Source organism: Garra rufa, chromosome 6, assembly GCF_049309525.1.
Source record: "Garra rufa chromosome 6, GarRuf1.0, whole genome shotgun sequence".
Lineage (NCBI taxonomy): Eukaryota > Metazoa > Chordata > Actinopteri > Cypriniformes > Cyprinidae > Garra > Garra rufa.
This window is the reverse complement of record NC_133366.1, coordinates 42,669,482-42,690,234: the sequence shown is the minus strand read 5'-3', so window position 1 is coordinate 42,690,234 and position 20,753 is coordinate 42,669,482. Positions and strand designations below refer to the sequence as shown.

General features: G+C 36.6%; 1 protein-coding gene across 1 annotated transcript; it reads left to right on the top strand.

The window, feature by feature from the left end:
- The first annotated feature begins 1,064 nt into the window (after window positions 1-1,064).
- noctb (nocturnin b) lies at window positions 1,065-17,871 on the top strand. The gene is made up of 3 exons (XM_073842360.1): window positions 1,065-1,188; window positions 8,316-8,588; window positions 15,176-17,871. Exons 2-3 carry the CDS (start codon window positions 8,324-8,326, stop codon window positions 16,033-16,035), a joined length of 1,125 nt encoding a protein of 374 aa, XP_073698461.1. The 5' UTR covers window positions 1,065-1,188; window positions 8,316-8,323; the 3' UTR covers window positions 16,036-17,871.
- The last annotated feature ends 2,882 nt before the right edge of the window (window positions 17,872-20,753 follow it).

Genomic DNA, 20,753 nt, shown 5'->3' with positions numbered 1-20,753 from the left:
ATTATTTTTATATATATTTTTAATGCTGCTTGGATTTATTGTTTGTTTTTAACATTTGTTATTTTAATAATTTTAATAAAGGTTATTAAAAACATTTCTCAGAGCTGTTCAGGATGGAATAACTAAAATAAGCAACCGAAAGTAAAATTTTAAATTACATTCTAAAATCTACTATACTGTTGAAGTCAAACGTTTACATACACCTTGCAGGATTTGCAAAATGTAAATTATTTTACCAAAATAAGAAGGATCATACAAAATGCTTGTCATATTTTATTAAGTACTGACCTGATTAAGACATTTCACATAAAAGATGACGTTTATAGTGCACAACAGAAAATAGTTACATTTATAAAAATGAACCCGTTCAAAAGTTTACACTTGATTCTTAATACTGTATTGTTACCTGAATGATCCACAGCTATGTTTTTTGTTTGTTTGTTTGTTTTTTTGTTTTTTGTTTAGTAGTTGTTCATGAGTCCCTTGTTTGTCCTAAACAGTTTAACTGCCTGCTGTTCTTCAGAAAAATCTTTCAGGTCCCACAAATTCTTGAGGGACTGATATGCAACAATTTCAGTTCTCAGTCCCTCAGTGTCAAAAGATGGATATATATGGAAAAACCCAAAATATGCATGAAAAACCAAAGAATTTGTGGGACCTGAAGAATTTTTCTGAAGAACAGCGGGCAGTTTAACTGTTCAGGACAAACAAGGGACTCATGAAAAACAACAAACAAAAAACTATTATTTTCTTGTTGGGACTATATATATTTTTTATGTAAATAACTTACTCAGGTCAGTACTAAATAAAAAAAACATACATTTAGTATGATCCCAACTATTTTGGTGAAATAATTAACATTTATTAACATACTATGTAAACTTTTGATTGCAACTGTATGTGCGTACAGTAGGTGTCTCCTGTAGGACACAAAACCCTACAGAGATTTGAAAGCAGGCGCCCCCTTAAGGAAGAATACTGTGTGTCTACATACAATACCACGTCCAACCAGCAGATGGCAGTGTAACACCGTTCATCAGGAATCGTCGGTCCTATGACCTTGCTTTGGTTTACAGCTGTTCTTGTGCAGCACTCTCGGTCACGTATGTTTCCAAAAGGACGCAGATCGCATCGACACACGCAATAACCGAGCTACAAGAGGAATATTCAGTATTTGAAGCCAATCTGGTGAGTAACAAGATCAGCTACGCATAGCCACCCTTACCTTTAAATGTATACGCTCTGTCGTCCTTTATGTCTTCTCTGCATTTGTTTCTTTCTGTTTCATCGATGATCGGTCGGCGCAGCGCACGTTATTGGTTTCACACTGTTCTCCAAACTACCTCCATGAATGGTAACCTAGGAGAATTTCTTGAATCACAAATCATTTAAAAGTGCCGCAATGCATGTCCTCTACTAGCTCTTGTTATGGTCTCTGTTTTTAGAAAGATACTCTAATGCATTCAACTCCGTTCACTTGTTGATAAACGTATCATTCACAGAAACATAACGGCATTTAAAAAACAATATATCAGTTTAATTTCGAGCCCACTACGAATAATTAAATGATTCAACTAGCGATGCTTCGATGTAAAATTTTTGTCATGCCTACAGTTATTTCATTATGAACAGTTGCGCAATATCAACCAAGATGTAGTTCCAAATATCAGCATAGTTATGATCTTCTCCTAAGCATGAGGCCGCAGGTATTCATAACATCAGGACTAAGAGTGATATTGATTTAATAAAACAAAACAAAAAATACTGAGTAACTTACACTTTTAGACACAAAATGTTGCCAGTTCCAAACAAAGCCAAAGCAGGACAAATGTTAGCGTCTCTGAGCAACACACCAATGGCGTTTCCGTTCTGAATTCGTTACTTTAATGAATCGATTGTATTAATGATTCAATGACTCGTTCATTAAAGGGAAAGTTTACCAAAAAATCTAAATGTATAAAAGAAAATATTTCGATGAATGTTGGGCTGGAGGACTAGCACTAACTGTTAAACTAAAGCTGTCATCAAGCATGATATAAAATAAATATTACAACCATTTCATTGCAGCCAAACTAACAAATTTTTGCGGCAGTTATGATGTCTTTATGCACTTTAAAAGTCAGAGAAATTCTTATAGAGGGTTTGCACTTAAGTCACGGTTTGGTCAGTTATCTGGGTTCATGGCCATATTGGAGCTACTCGGTTGTAAACAATAGCATGGATTACGCATTAATTTACAACTGAATACATTGTTCTGCTAATTTATGCTGTTTAAAACAGGGGGGGAAAGTGTGGAAGCTGCTAAATATACAGAAGGACTTGGTTAGCAGGAAAAGGGCACAAAATTTTGATAAACTAAAGTTAATAGGTGGTAAAGATACGTACAAGCAATGTTAATCAGGATATTAGCCTAATATTTCACCTACCTCACTAGAAATGATAAGAACAAACACAAATGTTGTCAGTTCTTGTCAAGATTCAGTTTGGCCAACCACAAACACCTTTTGTTCCTCAGACAGTTTTTTGCACTCTTCTTCTTGATTTGTTATAACTTTTGGCAGCCTGTTGTACTCCAAATGTTTTTCCCGGTCTGACCGATTTGTACAGCCCCAAAACATGACAACAGTTGACCATTTTCAGCAGCAGTAATCGGCAAAATATGCGAGTTTCGTTCAGTTCAGTGGCATTGTTTATGCTCAGTGCTGCTAATATGGCTGACTGATGACGTGTCGTAAAAACACTATTAAAAAGGTCAAAGCCAGTCTGTAAACACTCAAGAGCAAGTTGAATGTGTGTCTGCAACTGTAGTTATACGCATATATGAATGTCTAAATCTGCAACTGACAGAGCACAAGAAGACGAAGGCATTAGCTAACACAACATCAAAAAGCTACCATAGTTTAAAAACATGTAATATTGAGTTAATACATATAAAAACACAAACCAACACATTCCCACACAGGTTATTCCATTTCTACGGTAATTTAAATCATGGTGGTTTTTACAGCCAAAGGCTGCCATCTTGGAAAACGTATTGATTTTTACTGTGAGTGAGGACACGTTAACCTTTCCAAGATGGTGGACATGTGGACCTGTCTTGATTTCAGTGATATCCTCTGTGTCAATTTTGTTATACTTCCCTATTCTCATAGAATTAGAACATGTATTAAAAAGTAATTTATATATAGCTATTGTTATCATCCTAGGTGTGAACTGTGAACAGGCCTTAACTGTCAAATATAAGTACATTGTATTATACAATAGAGTGCTGATACTAAGATCACTTTGAGTAGTTTTTCTTCACTAATAAGCGGAAGCGGTCTGTATGTTGCATGATGACGTAAATATTGATGAAACATAATTGACTTCATAATATTTGTTTATACAGTTGCTGTATGTGTATTGCAAATGTATTACTGTTTAAATAAATGATACTTATTTAGATTAGAAAGAGTTTTGAGGGCCTTGAGTGATTAGATTAGTATCCAGCTGAGTTCACACGGTCCATCTCCACTAACTTTGCGACAATTAAAAAGTATGATCTGTATATAATGAATGTGTGTAGTATGAAAGTAATGTAGACGTACTACATTCATCATGTTGTCATTGTCACTACCCTGCCATTCACAACACCTCTCCTGTGGCCTCATGGGATAGTAAAGTGCATATACTCCAGAATGTTATGAAGAGTGATCAGATGAATTGCATAGTCCTTCTTTGCCATGAAAATGAACTTAATCCCAAAAAAACTTTCCACTGCATTTCTTTGCTGTCATTAAAGGACCTGCTGAGATCATTTCAGTAATCGTCTTGTTAACTCAGGTGAGAATGTTGACGAGCACAAGGCTGGAGATCATTATGTCAGGCTGATTGGGTTAGAATGGCAGACTTGACATGTTAAAAGGAGGGTGATGCTTGAAATCATTGTTCTTCCATTGTTAACCATGGTGACCTGCAAAGAAACGCGTGCAGCCATCATTGCGGTGAATAAAAATGGCTTCACAGGCAAGATATTGTGGCTACTAAGATTGCACCTAAATCAACAATTTATAGGATCCTCAAGAACTTCAAGGAAAGAGGTTCAATTCTTGTTAAGAAGGCTTCAGGGCGTCCAAGAAAGTCCAGCAAGCGCCAGGATCGTCTCCATTCAGCTGCGGGATCGGAGTGCCACCAGTGCAGAGCTTGCTCAGGAATGGCAGCAGGCAGGTGTGAGCGCATCTGCACGCACAGTGAGGCCAAGACTTTTGGAAGATTTCAAGAAGGGCAGCAAAGAAGCCCCTTCTCTCCAAAAAAAACATCAGGGACAGATTGATCTTCTGCAAAATGTATGGCGAATGGACTGCTGAGGACTGGGGCAAATTCATATTCTCCGATGAAGCCTCTTTCCGATTGTTTGGGGCATCTGGAAAAAGGCTTGTCCGGAGAAGAAAAGGTGAGCGCTACCATCAGTCCTGTGTCATGCCAACAGTAAAGCATCCTGAGACCATTCATGTGTGGGGTTGCTTCTCATCCAAGGGAGTGGGCTCACTCACAATTTTGCCCAAAAACACAGCCATGAATAAAGAATGGTACCAAAACACTCTCCAACAGCAACTTCTTCCAACAATCCAACAACAGTTTGGTGAACAACAATGCATTTTCCAGCACGATGGAGCACCGTGCCATAAGGCAAAAGTGATAACTAAGTGGCTCGGGGACCAAAACCTTGAAATTTTGGGTCCATGGCCTGGAAACTCCCCAGATCTTAATCCCATTGAGAACTTGTGGTCAATCCTCAAGATGCGGGTGGACAAACAAAAACCCACTAATTCTGACAAACTCCAAGAAATGATTATGAAAGAATGGGTTGCTATCAGTCAGGATTTGACCCAGAAGTTGATTGAGAGCATGCCCAGTCGAATTGCAGAGGTCCTGAAAAAGAAGGGCCAACACTGCAAATAACTGACTCTTTGCATAAATGTCATGTAATTGTCGATAAAAGCCTTTGAAACGTATGTAGTGCTTGTAATTATATTTCAGTACATCACAGAAACAACTGAAACAAAGATCTAAAAGCAGTTTAGCAGCAAACTTGAGTTGTGAAAACTAATATTTGTGTCATTCTCAAAACTTTTGGCCATGACTGTAGTTCACATGCTTACGTAAGAATGTAGTAAAGGTCATCCAGGTACTTTTCACCTAGTGTTTTATGAATAACATACTAACATACTACTCCTCACATACTGTACAGTGGAGAGGTATGCATATTCAGATGCAGCCATAGTGTTTCTGTTTACATGATCAACTAGTTATGAAATCAGTTAATACGCATGAAGTGGCAAGTACAAACAGGACAGATACTTTATGTACTCTGAAACATAATTATCCATGCCCGCTTCAGCTGTCACTTACAAGTAACAGCTTCTTTTATGGCACAGATAAGCAGGTTTACTAGGAGTCAGGTTAAGTGAAGGAGATCTGATTAATCTCATGAATGAAGCTAGAGTGAGATAAGAGCCAGTATCTTCATTTATTACAACATGCCCAACTAGGGAGGATCTCTTACTTAGAGTGCCAAGTTAACCCTTTAGTAGAGTCTTGTTGATCTAATCTATATTAATAGTGTTGCTGTACTTCCCCTCATTCTGTTTGTGTTGATGAAGCTATTTTTGAACTGTGACTTTTAAACATGACCTCAAACTTCATGTTGAGTGACACTGAGGTATATTAGCATAATATAGTCCTGAAAGATATAATACTCCCTTACATTCCTGCCCAAAATGAACTGTGGCAGTACCATGGTGGAGTGATGGTGTCAAATTGCAGTGTTATGGTAATTTGATATCCTGATATCCATTCGGTTTCTATTGGGCCTTTTGAGCAGGGAATTTTCCATAATTTCCAGTTGTTTCTAATTAGTGGAAAATGATCAGAAAAAAATCCAGCCAGTCTGGCTGTGCAGCTACAAAAATGTTTAATACCATGTGTTTTAAATGATCCCTTTTAATCAATGTTGTGTTTTGAAGGATATAATGATTACATGCTGCCATAGTTACATCAAATGCGTGCCTGTTGCTACAGGTTATTGTGAATGTACGTAACTGCTAATTTTGTAACCTTGCCCAACTTCCTGAATGCCAGCTTACGCAGTTAGACCAATTTTCCATTAAATGAATTACACAATATGTTATTTATTGCACTTTTGCAAGAAAAAAGTTGTGGTTTGTTGGCCAAGACCCTGTTTTTTTGACGTCATTATTTTGCTTTCGTACTAAATGTGTATAATGTGAGGTACAAAAACCACATTTGGTGACATGCTTGCATTATGTACCCAGGGCTGGGACACTCTTTTGACCTGTGTACTCGGCGTGTTTGTGAGTCCATATGGTCCCCTGACGTTTCAAGTCTGTAATCTCATTCTGTCAGAAGCAGTTTAACACAAGCAGCCAGTTGTGCATTTCTGCTGAACATTGCTCGCACAACCTTACAACACACAGAGACTCAAAATACAGATTTGAAATCATGGAGGTTGTTGGTAAGATGAATTCAGTTAACTTCTATAATCCTGATGATAAATGTAATTTTTATTGGTTGGTTAGGTAATGTTGATATTTAGCTTTCTATCTGTGCCTCTTGGTTTGCACACAAATTGTGTTTTTAGGATTTGAGGTGAACCTTATAAAACATATGAGGTCATGAGTGGACAATTTTTAGCTAAAAAGTGAATATTGTTTAAAAGTGTGTGTAGTACTTCTTTATAAAATAGGCCGATACCATGGAGCAATGATGGCATCAGATAGCAATTACCATGGCACTTTGATATGTAAATTACTGTTCAATAGTTTGGAATGAGTAAGATTTTGAATGTTTTTTTAATGAACGTTGCATTCAATTAATGATTAAAATAGAGATAAGACAGTAATATTATAAAATATTATTACAATTTAAAATAATGGTTTTCAATTTGAATATACTTTAAATATAATGTATTCCTGTGGTGGCAATGCCGAATTTTCATTAGCCATTACAGTCTTCAGTAACACATGATCCCTCAGAAATTTGCAACCTGTGATACTTTTTTTCAGGATTCTTTGATGAATAAATAGTTGAAAATTGAAATCTTTTTTTTAACAACACCTTTACTATCCACATATTTAGTATCTTTGCTCTATCACTACATATTCTTGATAAATCCTTGCATTTTTAAAATTCTGTTATTAATTACCTACCCTCATGTCGTTCCAAAGCCATAAGACCTTCGTTCATCTTTGAAACAAAAAAAATTAGATTTTTTTTGACAGCAACGCAACTGAAACATTCAAATGGCACAGAAAGGTAGTAAAATAGTCCATGTGACTTTAGTGGTTAAACCATAATATGTTGAAACCGTTATAAAGTAAAGTCGTTATTATGGTTGCTGTCTATTGAGGGTCAGAAAGCTCTCGGATTTCATCAAAATATCTTAATTTGTCCTTAATTAATCGAAGATGAACGAAGGTCTTAGGGGTTTGGAATGACATGAGAGTGAGTTATTAATGACAGAATTTTCATTTTTGGGTGAGCTATCCCTTTAACAGAGGCAACATTTGCACCTCTAGGTGTCAGCACAAAATAAAAAAAAATTTTAATAAAATATTTTATTTATCATTAATAAACTGTATCGTTATTATTTTGTTTAATAATTTTAAATACTGTTATTTTAGTAATTATTTAATTTTATTCATTTTATTTAGTCCCACTCTGGGATGTTTTCAATTGCCATTAAAGATTATGATATGGTTAAATTAACTCATTTAGCAACAGCGAGCAGCAAAATCCCCGGTGATCTATAGAGCTCAGAGGCAATTAAGTTCAAAGCTAACTAGGCGTTAATCAAGGCATGTTTAGTTGTCACGGCCAAGATGGATTACCAGGGACCTACAGAGACCAACAGAAACTCTGGTGTAGCCAACCAGGACGTTTATTTGAAGTGAAGAAGTCTGTGAACTTATATGTTACTGAGACCTGGGGATCAATGGAGCTATTACATGCAGGAACGCCTCTCAGCTCTGGGTGTGACGTGTTCTATACAACTCATGTCTGGCCGGTCCTACTTGCTGCTCTCAGTATAAACAAATTAACCATATGTTTGCTTGTCCTCTTCGAAGAAGATACAAGATAGAACATAAAAAGGGAAATAGGTTGGAAAACCTGATTTAGTTCAGCACAACTGCTCAATGTGAAGGTGTGTTTACACTGACAGCTATTTGCAAGAATGCAACAGGCGTAGTTGATGATATAACTCCGGAACAAAATCAAGAACGATCCTTACATGACGGCTGTTTTGTTTCTCTCAGCATGTTCCATGGGCAGCAGCACTAGCAGTCTCTACAGTGCCCTGGCTAAGACCGTCAGCAGACCTGCTCTCCCCCACCCGTGTGACTCCAATTACAATCCGAGTAACGATCTGGATCTGAATCAAGACCCGGCGGACCCTTTGGAGCTGTTGCGAGAATGTAAAGAGGTGCTGAGAAACCGTCCAGCCCAGCTCCAGAGAGCTTTCGTTCAGACTGGGCATGGAGACGCCAGGCAGACGATCAGAGTTATGCAGTGGAATGTACTCGCACAAGGTATAAATCTTTAGCACAAAGAAATGACACTGATTGACATGTTACTATTTAAAAGTTTGGTGTCTGTAAGACTTTATGAAGAAATCCAGAATGCAAAACAAGGCTGCGTTTATATGTGACCCTGGACCACAAAACCAGTCTTAAGTCGCTGGGGTATATTTGTAGCAATAGCCAAAAATACATTGCATGGGTCAAAATTTTTGATTTTTCTTTTATGCCAAAAATCATTAAGAAATTAAGTGAAGTTCATGTTCCATGAAGATTTTTTGTAAAATTCCTACTGTAAACATATCAAAATGTAATTTTTGATTTGTAATATGCATTGTTAAGAACCTAATTTGGACAACTTTAGGGTGATTTTCTCAGTCTTTTTGATTTTTTTGCATCCTCAGATTTCTGATTTCAAATAGATGTATCTCAGCCAAATATTGTCCTATCCTAACAAACCATACATCAATAGAAAGCTTATTTATTGAGCTTTCATATGATGTATAAATCTCAGTTTTGTCAAATTTAACCTTATGACTGGTTTTGTGATCCAGGGTCACATATGATCAAAAATACAGTAAAAATAGTAATACTGTGAAATGTTATTACAATTTAAAAGAACTGTTTTTATATTTTAAAATATAGTTTATTCCTGTGATGACAACACAGAATTTTTGGCAGCCATTAATCTTCAGTCTTCAGTGTCACATGATCCTTAAAGGGATAGTTCACCCAAAAATGAAAATGTGATGTTTATCTGCTTACCCCCAGGGCATCCAAGATGTAGGTGACTTTGTTTCTGCAGGAGAACACAAACAAAGATTTTTAACTCAAAGTGGTGCAGTCTGTCAGTTAAATAATGGCAGTGGATGGGCACCAAACCTTTAAAGCAACACCAAAAGAGGTTGTTTTACTCGTGTTGAACTCGTGTCAGTGGTTCATCAACTCATAACAGGGTGAAACAGCACTTCCGCATTCGCTTTGTGGCCCTCTATCGCCATAACAGCACTATGTAAGTTTGAATCGTCGGGTAGTGGTTTTCTAGTTCAAATGAGACTACAAATGCGACTTGCTTTACGGCTAAAATAAATAGCAAACAATGTCATTGTTATGTTTTATTTCGTTTTCATACTTTCATTAAGTCATGCAACATACTCTACCTTGTCACTGGACATTGTTATTTCCAAAGCCGGTCCTGGATAGCCTCCAAACAAATAACGTGCATGTGACACGACGGTAGGCTAAATTATTAACGACAGCGGTAATGGACAATTCCGCTTCCAACCTGTAGAGGGAGCGAAGTTCTTTGGTGTTGCTTTAAAAGTTAAAAAAAGCATGCACAGACAAATCCAAATTACACCCTGCGGCTCGTGACGATACATTGATGTCCTAAGACACGAAACGATCGGTTTTTGTGAGAAGCCACCTCCAACTGTGCCGAGCCCGAGCTCATCATCCGGCTCGTTACATGTGTACGCGCTCTGGCGTAGTATACGCAAAAGCCGTAAAGGGAAATCGGTGAAAAGTCCCGGATGAGTTCGCACAAGCAAATGTAATCCTTTAGCATTAAATCAGTTTGAACAATCAGGATAAGCGCAAGTACTTACCATTTTGAATAGCCGCTATACCCACAATCTCTGTGCTCTGTGTAAACAATGAGTGTCGTTTACATGCGACAGATCGCTTTCGGCATTTGCCTATACTACGCCAGAGCGCGTACACATGTAATGTGCCGGATGATGAGCTCATGCTCAGGACAGATTGACATTGCTGTGTATCAAAGGTAAAAAAATATATATAAATACTGTTCAGTTTCTCACAAAAAAACGATCGTTTACAAGCCGCAGGGTGTAATTTGGATTTGTCTGTGCATGTTTTTTTTTTTTACTTTTAAGAGTTTGGTGCCCATCCACTGCCATTATTTGGCTGACAGACTGCACCTGTTTGAGTTAAAAATCTTCGTTTGTGTTCTCCTGAAGAAACAAAGTCACCTACATCTTGGATGCCCTGGGGGTAAGCAAATAAACATCAAATTTTCATTTTTGGGTGAACTATCCCTTTAAGAAATCATTCTAATATGCTGATTTGGTCCTCAAACAAAATCTTATTATTATAAATGTTGATAGCAGTTTATAATTTTGTGTTACCTTTAATATTGTTTGATTAATACAAAGTGCAGCTTTTTTTGTTTTTGTTTTTTAACAGTCTTTACTTTTACTTTTGGGGAATTTATTTCATCTTTGCTGAGTTAAGGCATGGTTATTATAGTTAACTAAAACTAAAACCAAAAAAAGAGAAAAGTTATTTAAACAATAAATAAAAAAATTATAAATAATAATAATAATAATGCAGACTTCTCTAATTTAGGTTTAGTTTAACTTGATGTACTAGTAAAAGCTAAAACTTTATAAAAGAGTAAAAATATCTAGACATATAAAACATTATACTATTATTTAAAACTGACAAATGTCTCGCCCCCTATCCGAGTTGTAGGAACAACAAATAATAAGTTGACTTCTAGTTGATCATGTAGAATCAGAAGTGGCTTATATAAAAAGGCAAAGGCCTCTAGATTACACTTATTTGACCAAAATAAAATCTTATCATGCCTTGGTTTTTAATTATTTAATTAGGACAGAAAGGTCAGACTTTGCTTAGACAAAAGTCGTCACTTAACAGAAATAATGTACAGTACAGAACATAAAGTCATGGTGCAGTGGAAAAAGAATTAATATTGTGTATGACTCCCATGAGCTTGGAGGTCTGCATCCATACGTCTCGGCAATGACTCAAATAACTTATTAATAAAGTCATCTGGAATGGCAAAGAAAGCATTCTTGCAGGACTCCCAGAGTTCATCAAGATTCTTTGGTTTCATCTTCAATGCCGCCTCCTTCATCTTACCCCAGATATGCTCAATAATGTTCATGTCTGGTGACTGGCCAATCCTGGAGGACCTTGACCTTCTTTGCTTTCAGGAACTTTGATGTGGAGGCTAAAGTATGAGAAGGAGTGCCATCCTGCTGAAGAATTTGCCCTCTCCTGTGATTTGGAATGTAATGGGCAGCAAGAATGTAGTGATACCTGGCTGTGGATGTTGCCACCCAATGTAACCCCAAACCATGATTTTTCCTCCACCGAACTTGACTGTTTTCTGTGTGAATCTTGGGTCCATGTGGGTTCCAATAGGTCTTCTGCAGTATTTGCGATGTTTGGGATGCAGATCAATAGATGATTCATCGGAAAAATCAACCTTCTGCCACATTTCCATAGTCCATCCTTCCTGCAAGCTGTGGCCTTGGCAAATGCAACACGATTTTTTAGTTGTCTTCAGTTTATTGCTGGTTTCTGAGCACTAATTCGGCCATTGAGACCACTGCATGAGAGAATTCGACAAACAGAGGTTTCTGGTGACCAGTTTAGGGTTGTGCCGATAGACGATAGTATCGTGTATCGACGATAGTCAGAGATATCACCTGTTGCTGATGCCTTTGACGATAGTAAGACGATTATTATCATTTTCTGTCAAAAAGGCACCTAACTTTAGAGATGCAGCGCAGAGAGTCAGTTCTAGGATGCCTCAGAAACTTGCCGCGGTATAAACACAAGCATAGAGTAGATAGTGCCGCAGATGTGTGCAGTGAAAATGGGTAAGAGATTTATTCATCATACAGTGTACATAGATTACGTGTAGACAGTCATTAGGATAACAGAGGTAGTAAAATGTGGTTTAGGCTGAAATAAATACGATATATCAGAATCTGTCTGTATATAGTAAACATAAACATTCACCTCAGTAACATCTGTATGTGTTAACTAGAATTACGATGCGATAAAATGGCGCTAAACATACGCACGTGAATTACACGCACATCGCTTCTCCACACTCTATATGAACTGAACTACAACATGAACTGATGACAAAGATCAGACATATAGCGGTAGCATTATCGCAGTATGACGGGTACAGAAAGATACATTTATTTACATCCAGGCACGCACATTTACCGCTCCCTGAAGATAGCAGAGAATGAAACCGAAAGTAAACTTGAACAGAACTACCGTCAGCGCTCTGTACATGCACAACTGTGTCACAAGTCACATGCACTACCCTTAAAAAACGAATAAGGAATTTATTACATATTGACATATTTACTTATTATTAAATAAATTAGCACAATAGTATCGTGTATCGGCGATCTCAGAGGATGACGATATGAAAATTGAGCATATCGCCCAACACTAGACCAGTTGTTATGTAGCTCTGCTTCAGTTGAAAAAGGGCTGGCCCTGGACCATCGAACCAACAAACGGTCCTCTCTAACAGTTGTCTTACGGGGTCTGCCTGACCTGGGCCTGTCATGAACTTCACCAGTTTTTTTTTTTCAAATCTTTTTCTTATCCTCTCCACTTGACGTTTAGATACATTAAAGATGTCTGCCACCTCAGCAGGAGACTTGGTCTTCAGGCTCTTGATGATCAGTACTTTGGTCTGTGGTTGAATCTTTGGCATGCTGTCAGGTCAGGATGCATTTCAAATGAAGGTTGGGTGTGCTGGGGTTCTTCTTCTACACACCTGGGAATGTGTTAATTACAGTTACACAGGTGACGCTCTAATCTGTGATTGGTTGAATCCTTCAAAGATGTGACAAGACTTTTGTCTAAGCAAAGTCTGACCTTTCTGTCCTAAATAAATAATTAAAAATCAAGGCATGATAAGATTTTAAAATATTATTCAGTAAAGTAAGCATAATCTAGAGGCCTTTGCCTTTCATATAAACCACTACTGATTCCAACTGATCAACTAGAAGTCAAGTTATTATTTGTTGTTCCTACAACTTGGATAGGGGACAAGACTTTTGTCAGGGAGTGTATATAAATATATACATGTATACTACTGTTTTAGCTAGACAAGCCATTCTGAAGTGGAAACATGTCGTTCCTCCATCGCATGATAGGTGGATCCGAGAAATCTTTTGCTGTATAAAACTTGAGAAGTTAAGATTCTCGCATTCAGGATCTCTCAAATCTTTTCATAAGATCTGGAAACCTTTCCTAGATCACATCAAAGGCTTACTCTGTTCTCCTGATACCAGTGCTGATACACAATAATTAACTTCTGGAAAGAGTGAAGACTGATTTTTGAGAGAGGAATGTTTCTTAATTCTATGTATTTGTTTATTTAATTTATTATTTAGTTTTCTTCTTTCTTTATTTTTTTTTTTTTTTATTTACTTAATTTTTTTTTTTACTTTATATTTAAATGTCTTGTGGGTGGGAGGGTTTTGATTGGGTTTATATTGAGACGATCTGTAACTTCTTTTCTTTCATTGACATACATTATTTATGGTCTTGTTAAAATACTAATAAATAAATTAACAAAAAACATATACATGTATATATTTATGAAATAAGAAAAAGATATTTATATTTATATATACACACACACACACATGTAAGTATTTCTTAAATGTTTCTTAAATATATAATATGTACACTACCAGTCAAAAGTTTTTGAACAGTAAGATTTTTTTTGTTTTTTGAGCAGAAGTCTCTTCTGCTCACCAAGCCTGAACTTACTTGATCCAAAGTACAGCAAAACGTTTTGAAAAAAAAAGTTTTGAAATATTTTTACTATTTAAAATATCTGTATTCTATTTGAATACATTTTAAAATGTAATTTATTACTGTGATTTCAAAGCTGAATTTTAGCACCATTACTCCAGTCACATGATCCTTTAGAAATCATTTTTAAATTGCTGCTCAAAAAACATTTATTATCATTATTATCATAGAAAGTTCAGAAGAACAGCATTTACCTGAAATAGAAATATTTTATAACATTATAAATGTTTTTATCATCCCTTTTGATCAATTTAATGCATTCTTTGCTAAATAAAAGTATTAATTTCTATAATTTCTTTCCCCAAAATATATATATAAGCTTTATATATATAAGATCCAAGCTTTTGAATGGTGTAGTGTTTAATATTACAAAAGCTTTTTATTTTTGCTGATCTCCACTGTTTTAAATATTGATAATAATAATAATAATAATGTTTCTTGAACAGCAAATCGGCATATTAGAATGATTTCTGAAGGATCATGTGACACTGAAGACTGGAGTAATGCTGCTGAAAATTTAGCGTTGATCACAGAAATAAATTACAATTTAAAATATATTCAAACAGAAAGCATTAAATAAATGCACGCTTGGTGAGCAGAAGAGTCTTCTGTAAAAAACATTAAAAATCTTTAATAATAAAAAAATATAAAAAACTTTTGACTAATAGCCTACACTGGTATACACAGAACACATACATATATTATGTAAACAGAAACCTTTGGATAATTGTAATATGTGTAAAAAAAAAAAAAAAAAGCAGTTACCTTAAATAGTTAAATCAGTTATTGCTGGCACTAAAACTAATTCAAGAAATAATAATAAAACTGTAAGAATATTTCAGTGATAAAATAAAACTTTTTTCACAAAATGTAAAATGAAAAAGTTACTTTTTCAAGTTTTCAAGTCTTCAGCAGGGATGATTTACAGACATTTTTATTTAAACAATTTCCAACTTCTCTCTGTCCTGTTGCAGCATTAGGTGAAGGCATGGACAGTTTTGTGCAGTGCCCCATGGATGCTCTGAACTGGGCTGAAAGGAAGTATTTGATCCTGCAGGAGATCCTAACCTACAGACCTGACATTATTTGCCTACAGGAAGTGGATCACTACTTTGACATGTTTCAGCCCGTCCTGGCAAGTCTTGGCTACCAGAGCAGCTTCTGCCCCAAACCGTGGTCTCCATGTCTGGATGTGGAGAACAACAATGGCCCAGACGGCTGTGCTTTGTTCTTCAACCACAAACGCTTCCAGTCAGTAAACACGACACACCTACGACTGTCCGCCATGATGCTGAAGACCAATCAGGTGGCAATCATTGCCGCTCTACGCTGTCGAGCAACAGAACGGACGTTTTGCGTCGCAGTAACTCATCTGAAAGCGCGGAGTGGTTGGGAGGTCCTACGCAGTGCGCAGGGTTCAGATCTGCTACGAAACCTGCGAACGGTTGTGCAGAGAATCGAAACTGAAGAAAAAACAGATACGGATATTCCTCTGATTGTATGTGGCGATTTTAATGCTGAGCCATCAGAAGACGTCTACAGGAATTTCGCAACATCTAATCTGGAATTGGACAGTGCGTATAAGCATTTGAGTACAGATGGGAAAACCGAGCCTCCGTACACAACGTGGAAGATCAGGCCCAGTGGCGAGAGCTGCCACACGCTGGATTACGTGTGGTATTCGCACAGAGCGTTTGATGTTAATGCGGTTCTGGAGTTTCCTACAGATGAACAAATTGGACCCAATAGGCTTCCTTCCTATAACTACCCTTCAGATCACCTCTCCCTGGTCTGTGACTTCAGCTTTAAGGATCCGACGCTTGTTTCCCAGTAATTACATATGTGCTTGTTATTGCGCATGATATTTACCACAAGTCCAGACTTGTGTTGGCACAGCATTTCTACATATTTTGTTTTGTTCATGACTAATTAACAATTCAGTCTGTATATTCCTGAAGGGACATAAAAATGAAAATTCTGTCTTTATTTACTCACCTACTTTGTACCATGGAGAACAAAAGGAGATACAGTTGAAGGCAAAAGTTTACATCCACCCTGCAGAATCTGCAAAATGTTAATTATTTTACCAAAGTAAGAGGGAGCGTACAAAATGCATGTTATTTTTTATTTAGGACTGGCCTGAATAGGATATTTCACATAAAAGATGTTTACATATAGTCTGCAAGAGAAAATATTAGTTAAATTTATAAAAATGACCCCGTTCAAAAGTTTACATACACTTGACTCTTAATACTTTGTTTTTACTTTTTTTTGTAGTTGTTGTTTAGTGATAGTTATTCATGAGTCCCTTGTTTGTCCTGAACAGTTAAACTGCCCACTGTTCTTCAGAATTTTTTTTAGGTGCCACAAATTATTTTGTTTTTTCAGCATTTTTTTTCTATCAAAATCAGGTTCAAACGCTCACTGATGCTTCAGAAGGAAGAACGATGCATTAAGAGTCTTTTTGAATTTGAAGATCAGGGTAAATTTAACTTATCTTGTCTTCTGGGAAAAATGCAAGTATCTTCTGAAGAGCAGTACTAAATTTAAAAAAAATATGATATTCATGCAAAATTTAAAAAAATTTACATATCTTCATTCTGTTCAAAAGTTTACACCCCTGGCTCTTAATGCATTGTGGTTCCTTCTGGAGCATCAGTGAGCGTTTGAACCTTCTGTAATAGTTGCATGAGTCCCTCAGTTGTCCTCAGTGTGAAAAGATGGATCTTAAAATCATACAGTCATTGTTGGAAAGGGTTCAAATACACAAAATGTTAAAAAAAAAAAAAAAAAAAACTAAGAATTTGTGGGTCCTGAACTATTTTTCTGAAGAACAGTGGGCGGTTTAACTGTTCAGGACAAAGTGACTCATGAACTAAACAAAAAAACAGCTGTGGATTATTCATGTTACAACACAATATTAAGAATCAAGGGTATGTAAACTTTTGAACAGGGTAATTTTTTAAATATTTAACTATTTAACTATTTTTATCTTGTGGACTGTATGTAAACATCTTTTAAGTGAAGTATCTTATTTAGGTCAGGACTAAATAAAAAAACAACATGTATTTTGTACGCTCCCTCTTATTTTGGTCAAATTATTAAAATTTTGCAGATTCTGCAAAGTGTATGTAAACTTTTGATTTCAGCTGTATACTTCACAAATGCATCTTCAAACTGCAATCTGAAGTCTTGCCTAAAGACTTGGCACATCAGGTTTGACATTAGGGACTTTAAGAGCTACAAAGAGTGGATGAAAATCAATACAGAATGGTTTCTCACACAAAGCTACAGTATGGCTTAAGACTTGAAATATAATCATACAGTATATATGGACTATTTCTATGGAGCTCACCAGGATAAATCAACATTATGGAAAAGACCAGCTTGGACATTTGGTAAAATATCACCTTTTGTGCTCCACAGAAGAAAGTAAGTCATAAAAGTTTGCAATGACATGAGTGAGTGAATTGTAACAGAATATTTAATTTTGTGTAATATTATTCCTTTAAGGTCTTGTATGTTCCTGACTTTGAGAATGTAGGTTTAAAAGCATTTTTTTTTTTTATTCCTAATATATGACGTTCAAAAAAGATGTAATGCTGGAAACATTTTTTGTTTTATTATTGGTAATATGACAGTGTGGACAAATAAAGCTATTGCATTGTGATATTTTGTCAGCTATGCATACACGCATTTGTAAAAGCATTGTCACAGTCTTTTTCCACTTCACTTATTTATTAATGAATCATTTCCTTTGCGGAACATCCTCAAAATGGCCATTTCACAGCTAGTTTCACCAAAATCTACATAATCAATTGCAGACAGTTAAGTTATTAGTACCAGTCACCTGAGCTCCTTATTTTATAGTCATGCGTTATTACTTCCTGTAGGGTTAAACAATTTTATGAGCTAATTATATTTTTTCTTTTTTAGCTCCAAAGGCCACTACAGAAAGAAGCTGCAAATAAATCCCTTTTTTGGTAACTAAATAAAATAAGTTTTTTCAATTATTGTTTTTTAGTTGTTTTTCATATTAAGATTTTAATTTAATCCTAAGTAATGATAATGGTTTTAATAGGTTTAGTTTTAATTAGCTATATTAACCCAGACTCAAACCTAAACGGGATGTCTTGACGTGCTTTAAGAGATTATGGTGTACAGCGTTTGTGAAGAAATGTCACATTTCACATCAGATCACCCAAAAATGTAACCACAAACAATTTTAGTAAGCACACTCCCCCCTCGTGGTTGAATTTATAACTGCATGTACACAGCCAAGAAATACAACTTCTAGTTGGGTGCCCGACCCCGTTCCTGGAGATCTACCATCCTACAAAGTTCAGCTCCAACCCTGATCAAACACACCTTTACCAGCTAATGAACCTCTTAGGTAGCACTTGATAATTACAGACAGCTGTGTTGGAGCAGGGCTGCAGGTAGGTAGATCTCCAGGAACAGGGTTGGGCACCCCTGCTAGTATGCAAAATGGGTAAAGAATGTAGGTGCGTTCCATTCGACCGTAAGTGGACTGCGAAGTGGACTTCACAGGGTATTCCGCCATCTTAAGTGAGATTCCAAATCGAAGGGAGCGAACATGTTCAGTTCGAAGGGCACTGCGAACGGCATAGGGAATAAGGGAACATCGGTACTTCACTTCACAGGAAGTGGACGGGGAAAACTACCCAACTGTCATTGCGCACCGCGTCACCAGTTAGAAGTAATGATGGAGCAGAGCCGTTGAAGTTTTTTTAAAGGCTCTGAAATGGAGCGGTTGCAATAAATGTTGTTATTATTATACAAATTAGAGTGTTTATGAATGGTTATGGCGATTCATGTTACATTTGCATATTGTATTTTATGAATGAAAGTAAAACTGGCGGGGTGAAGCTCTGTCTTGTTTTATTTAATGTTACCACAGGATAGTTAAATATAGGCTGTGTGTGTGGGGAAAAAAGTGCGTGAGATAAGACCACAAAAATCTGTTAATCTGTTAACGGTCTAAACATATACATTTGGACTATATTTTTAGATACATGCGTTTATATGTATTTTATATGTATTTAAATTTTAAAGTAAAATCAATTACAATATTTCTTTATGTTAAATCATAATCTGCGTGACCCTGCCATTGATTTGCTTTGATGACGTTCCAGGGCATTCCAAATGAGCGATTATTGTCAGCGAAGTCCACTTCAACGGATATACCGTGCTAAGGGAGTAGGGAGCAGTGAACACTGCGTAGGGACCCTGTCGATCGGAACGCACCTTGTGTTCTTCTTGACCAATCTTCTTAAGAAACAGGAAGACCTATTTTAAGATAAATTCCAAGGAGTTCGTAAGAATGTTCTTAAGTGCAATTCTGGAAAAATTCTTAGGAATTTCTCAAATATCTAAGAACATCTTATTTTTTATCTTAAAGTCCCCCTGTAGTGAATATCAAGTTTTTTATGTTGTTTATTTGTCTATGTGGAGTTTTCAATATGCTTTTAGATAAACCATGCATTAATCAACACCATCGCTTAGTATTTTCTTAAAACAGTGGTTTCCAAAGGCTGTCCCAGAAATGCAGTTTGAAACAGCCCTTTTTTGCTATGTCACAAAATTCAATAACCAATCACGTCAATGGATATATTCATATAATTAGCATGCAAAATATACCAATAGGATTACCTACATAAAACCAAAAGTTAAATAGAGCAAAACCGCTAACCTTTAACTTGAATAATAATCCGCGGCAACAGTGTAAAAGTTGTCCGGAGTCAGAAGCACCTCTCCCGCATTGGCGTTTGCACTTCAGACACATATGCTCACGGGCGCGAACTGGAATCACTATCTAGGCTGCATTCGAGGCATTTGAGCACACAACATCATTAAGTAAGTAACTTTAACGAATGTTACAGTATCCACTGTAGTTGTCCGCTAGTTAAAAAAAAAAAAAAAAAAAAATTTAATGACAGTTTTATCAGTCATTATCCGTGTATCGCCATTATATCGGGTTTACTACAGTGGACGGATCAGAAGGCTCTAGCTGGTGTGAGTGAGTGGAGGCGGGGTAATGTGCATATTCATAGACCTGCGTATATACAAAGACTATAGAATACCAAACATAGATATATGATACCAAAGACATGTCACTCGTGTAGTTTTGAATGGGGAACAATGAAACGGTCATCATGGCCGCGAAGCTCCGCCTTCTTAGTGAAAGAGCCAATCGTTGATTAGTAAAGTCAGCGCGTCACTGCATCTGCCGTTAGAAGTCCCGGTTGCTATAGAAACAGCCGGCGCTCTAAGACGTGCGTTCAGTACTGCGCATGCGCACTGGCTCATCTAGCCCGAAAAATAAGCGTTTTTTTAACGCTATTCAAGCACAAGGAACTATATTTATGAGGCAGTTCTTGTTGGATTTCTTTGGAGATTTCAAATATGAAATTTAATCGTAGGTTTGGCGAACAGTTTTGGAGAATTTGATGTTTCCCCATTCAAAGAGATAGGAGCTGCACTTTGATGCCCGAGAGGCGTTTCAAAGATGGCCGCCGAGTGACATGACTT

What these genes read in the sequence shown, in the direction of transcription:
- noctb (XM_073842360.1), top strand. Translation starts at nt 8,324, where the DNA reads ATGGGCAGCAGCACTAGCAGTCTCTACAGTGCCCTGGCTAAGACCGTC. An exon ending in GTGGAATGTACTCGCACAAG is followed by an intron (nt 8,589 to 15,175) that starts GTATAAATCTTT and finishes GTCCTGTTGCAG; the next exon opens with CATTAGGTGAAGGCATGGAC.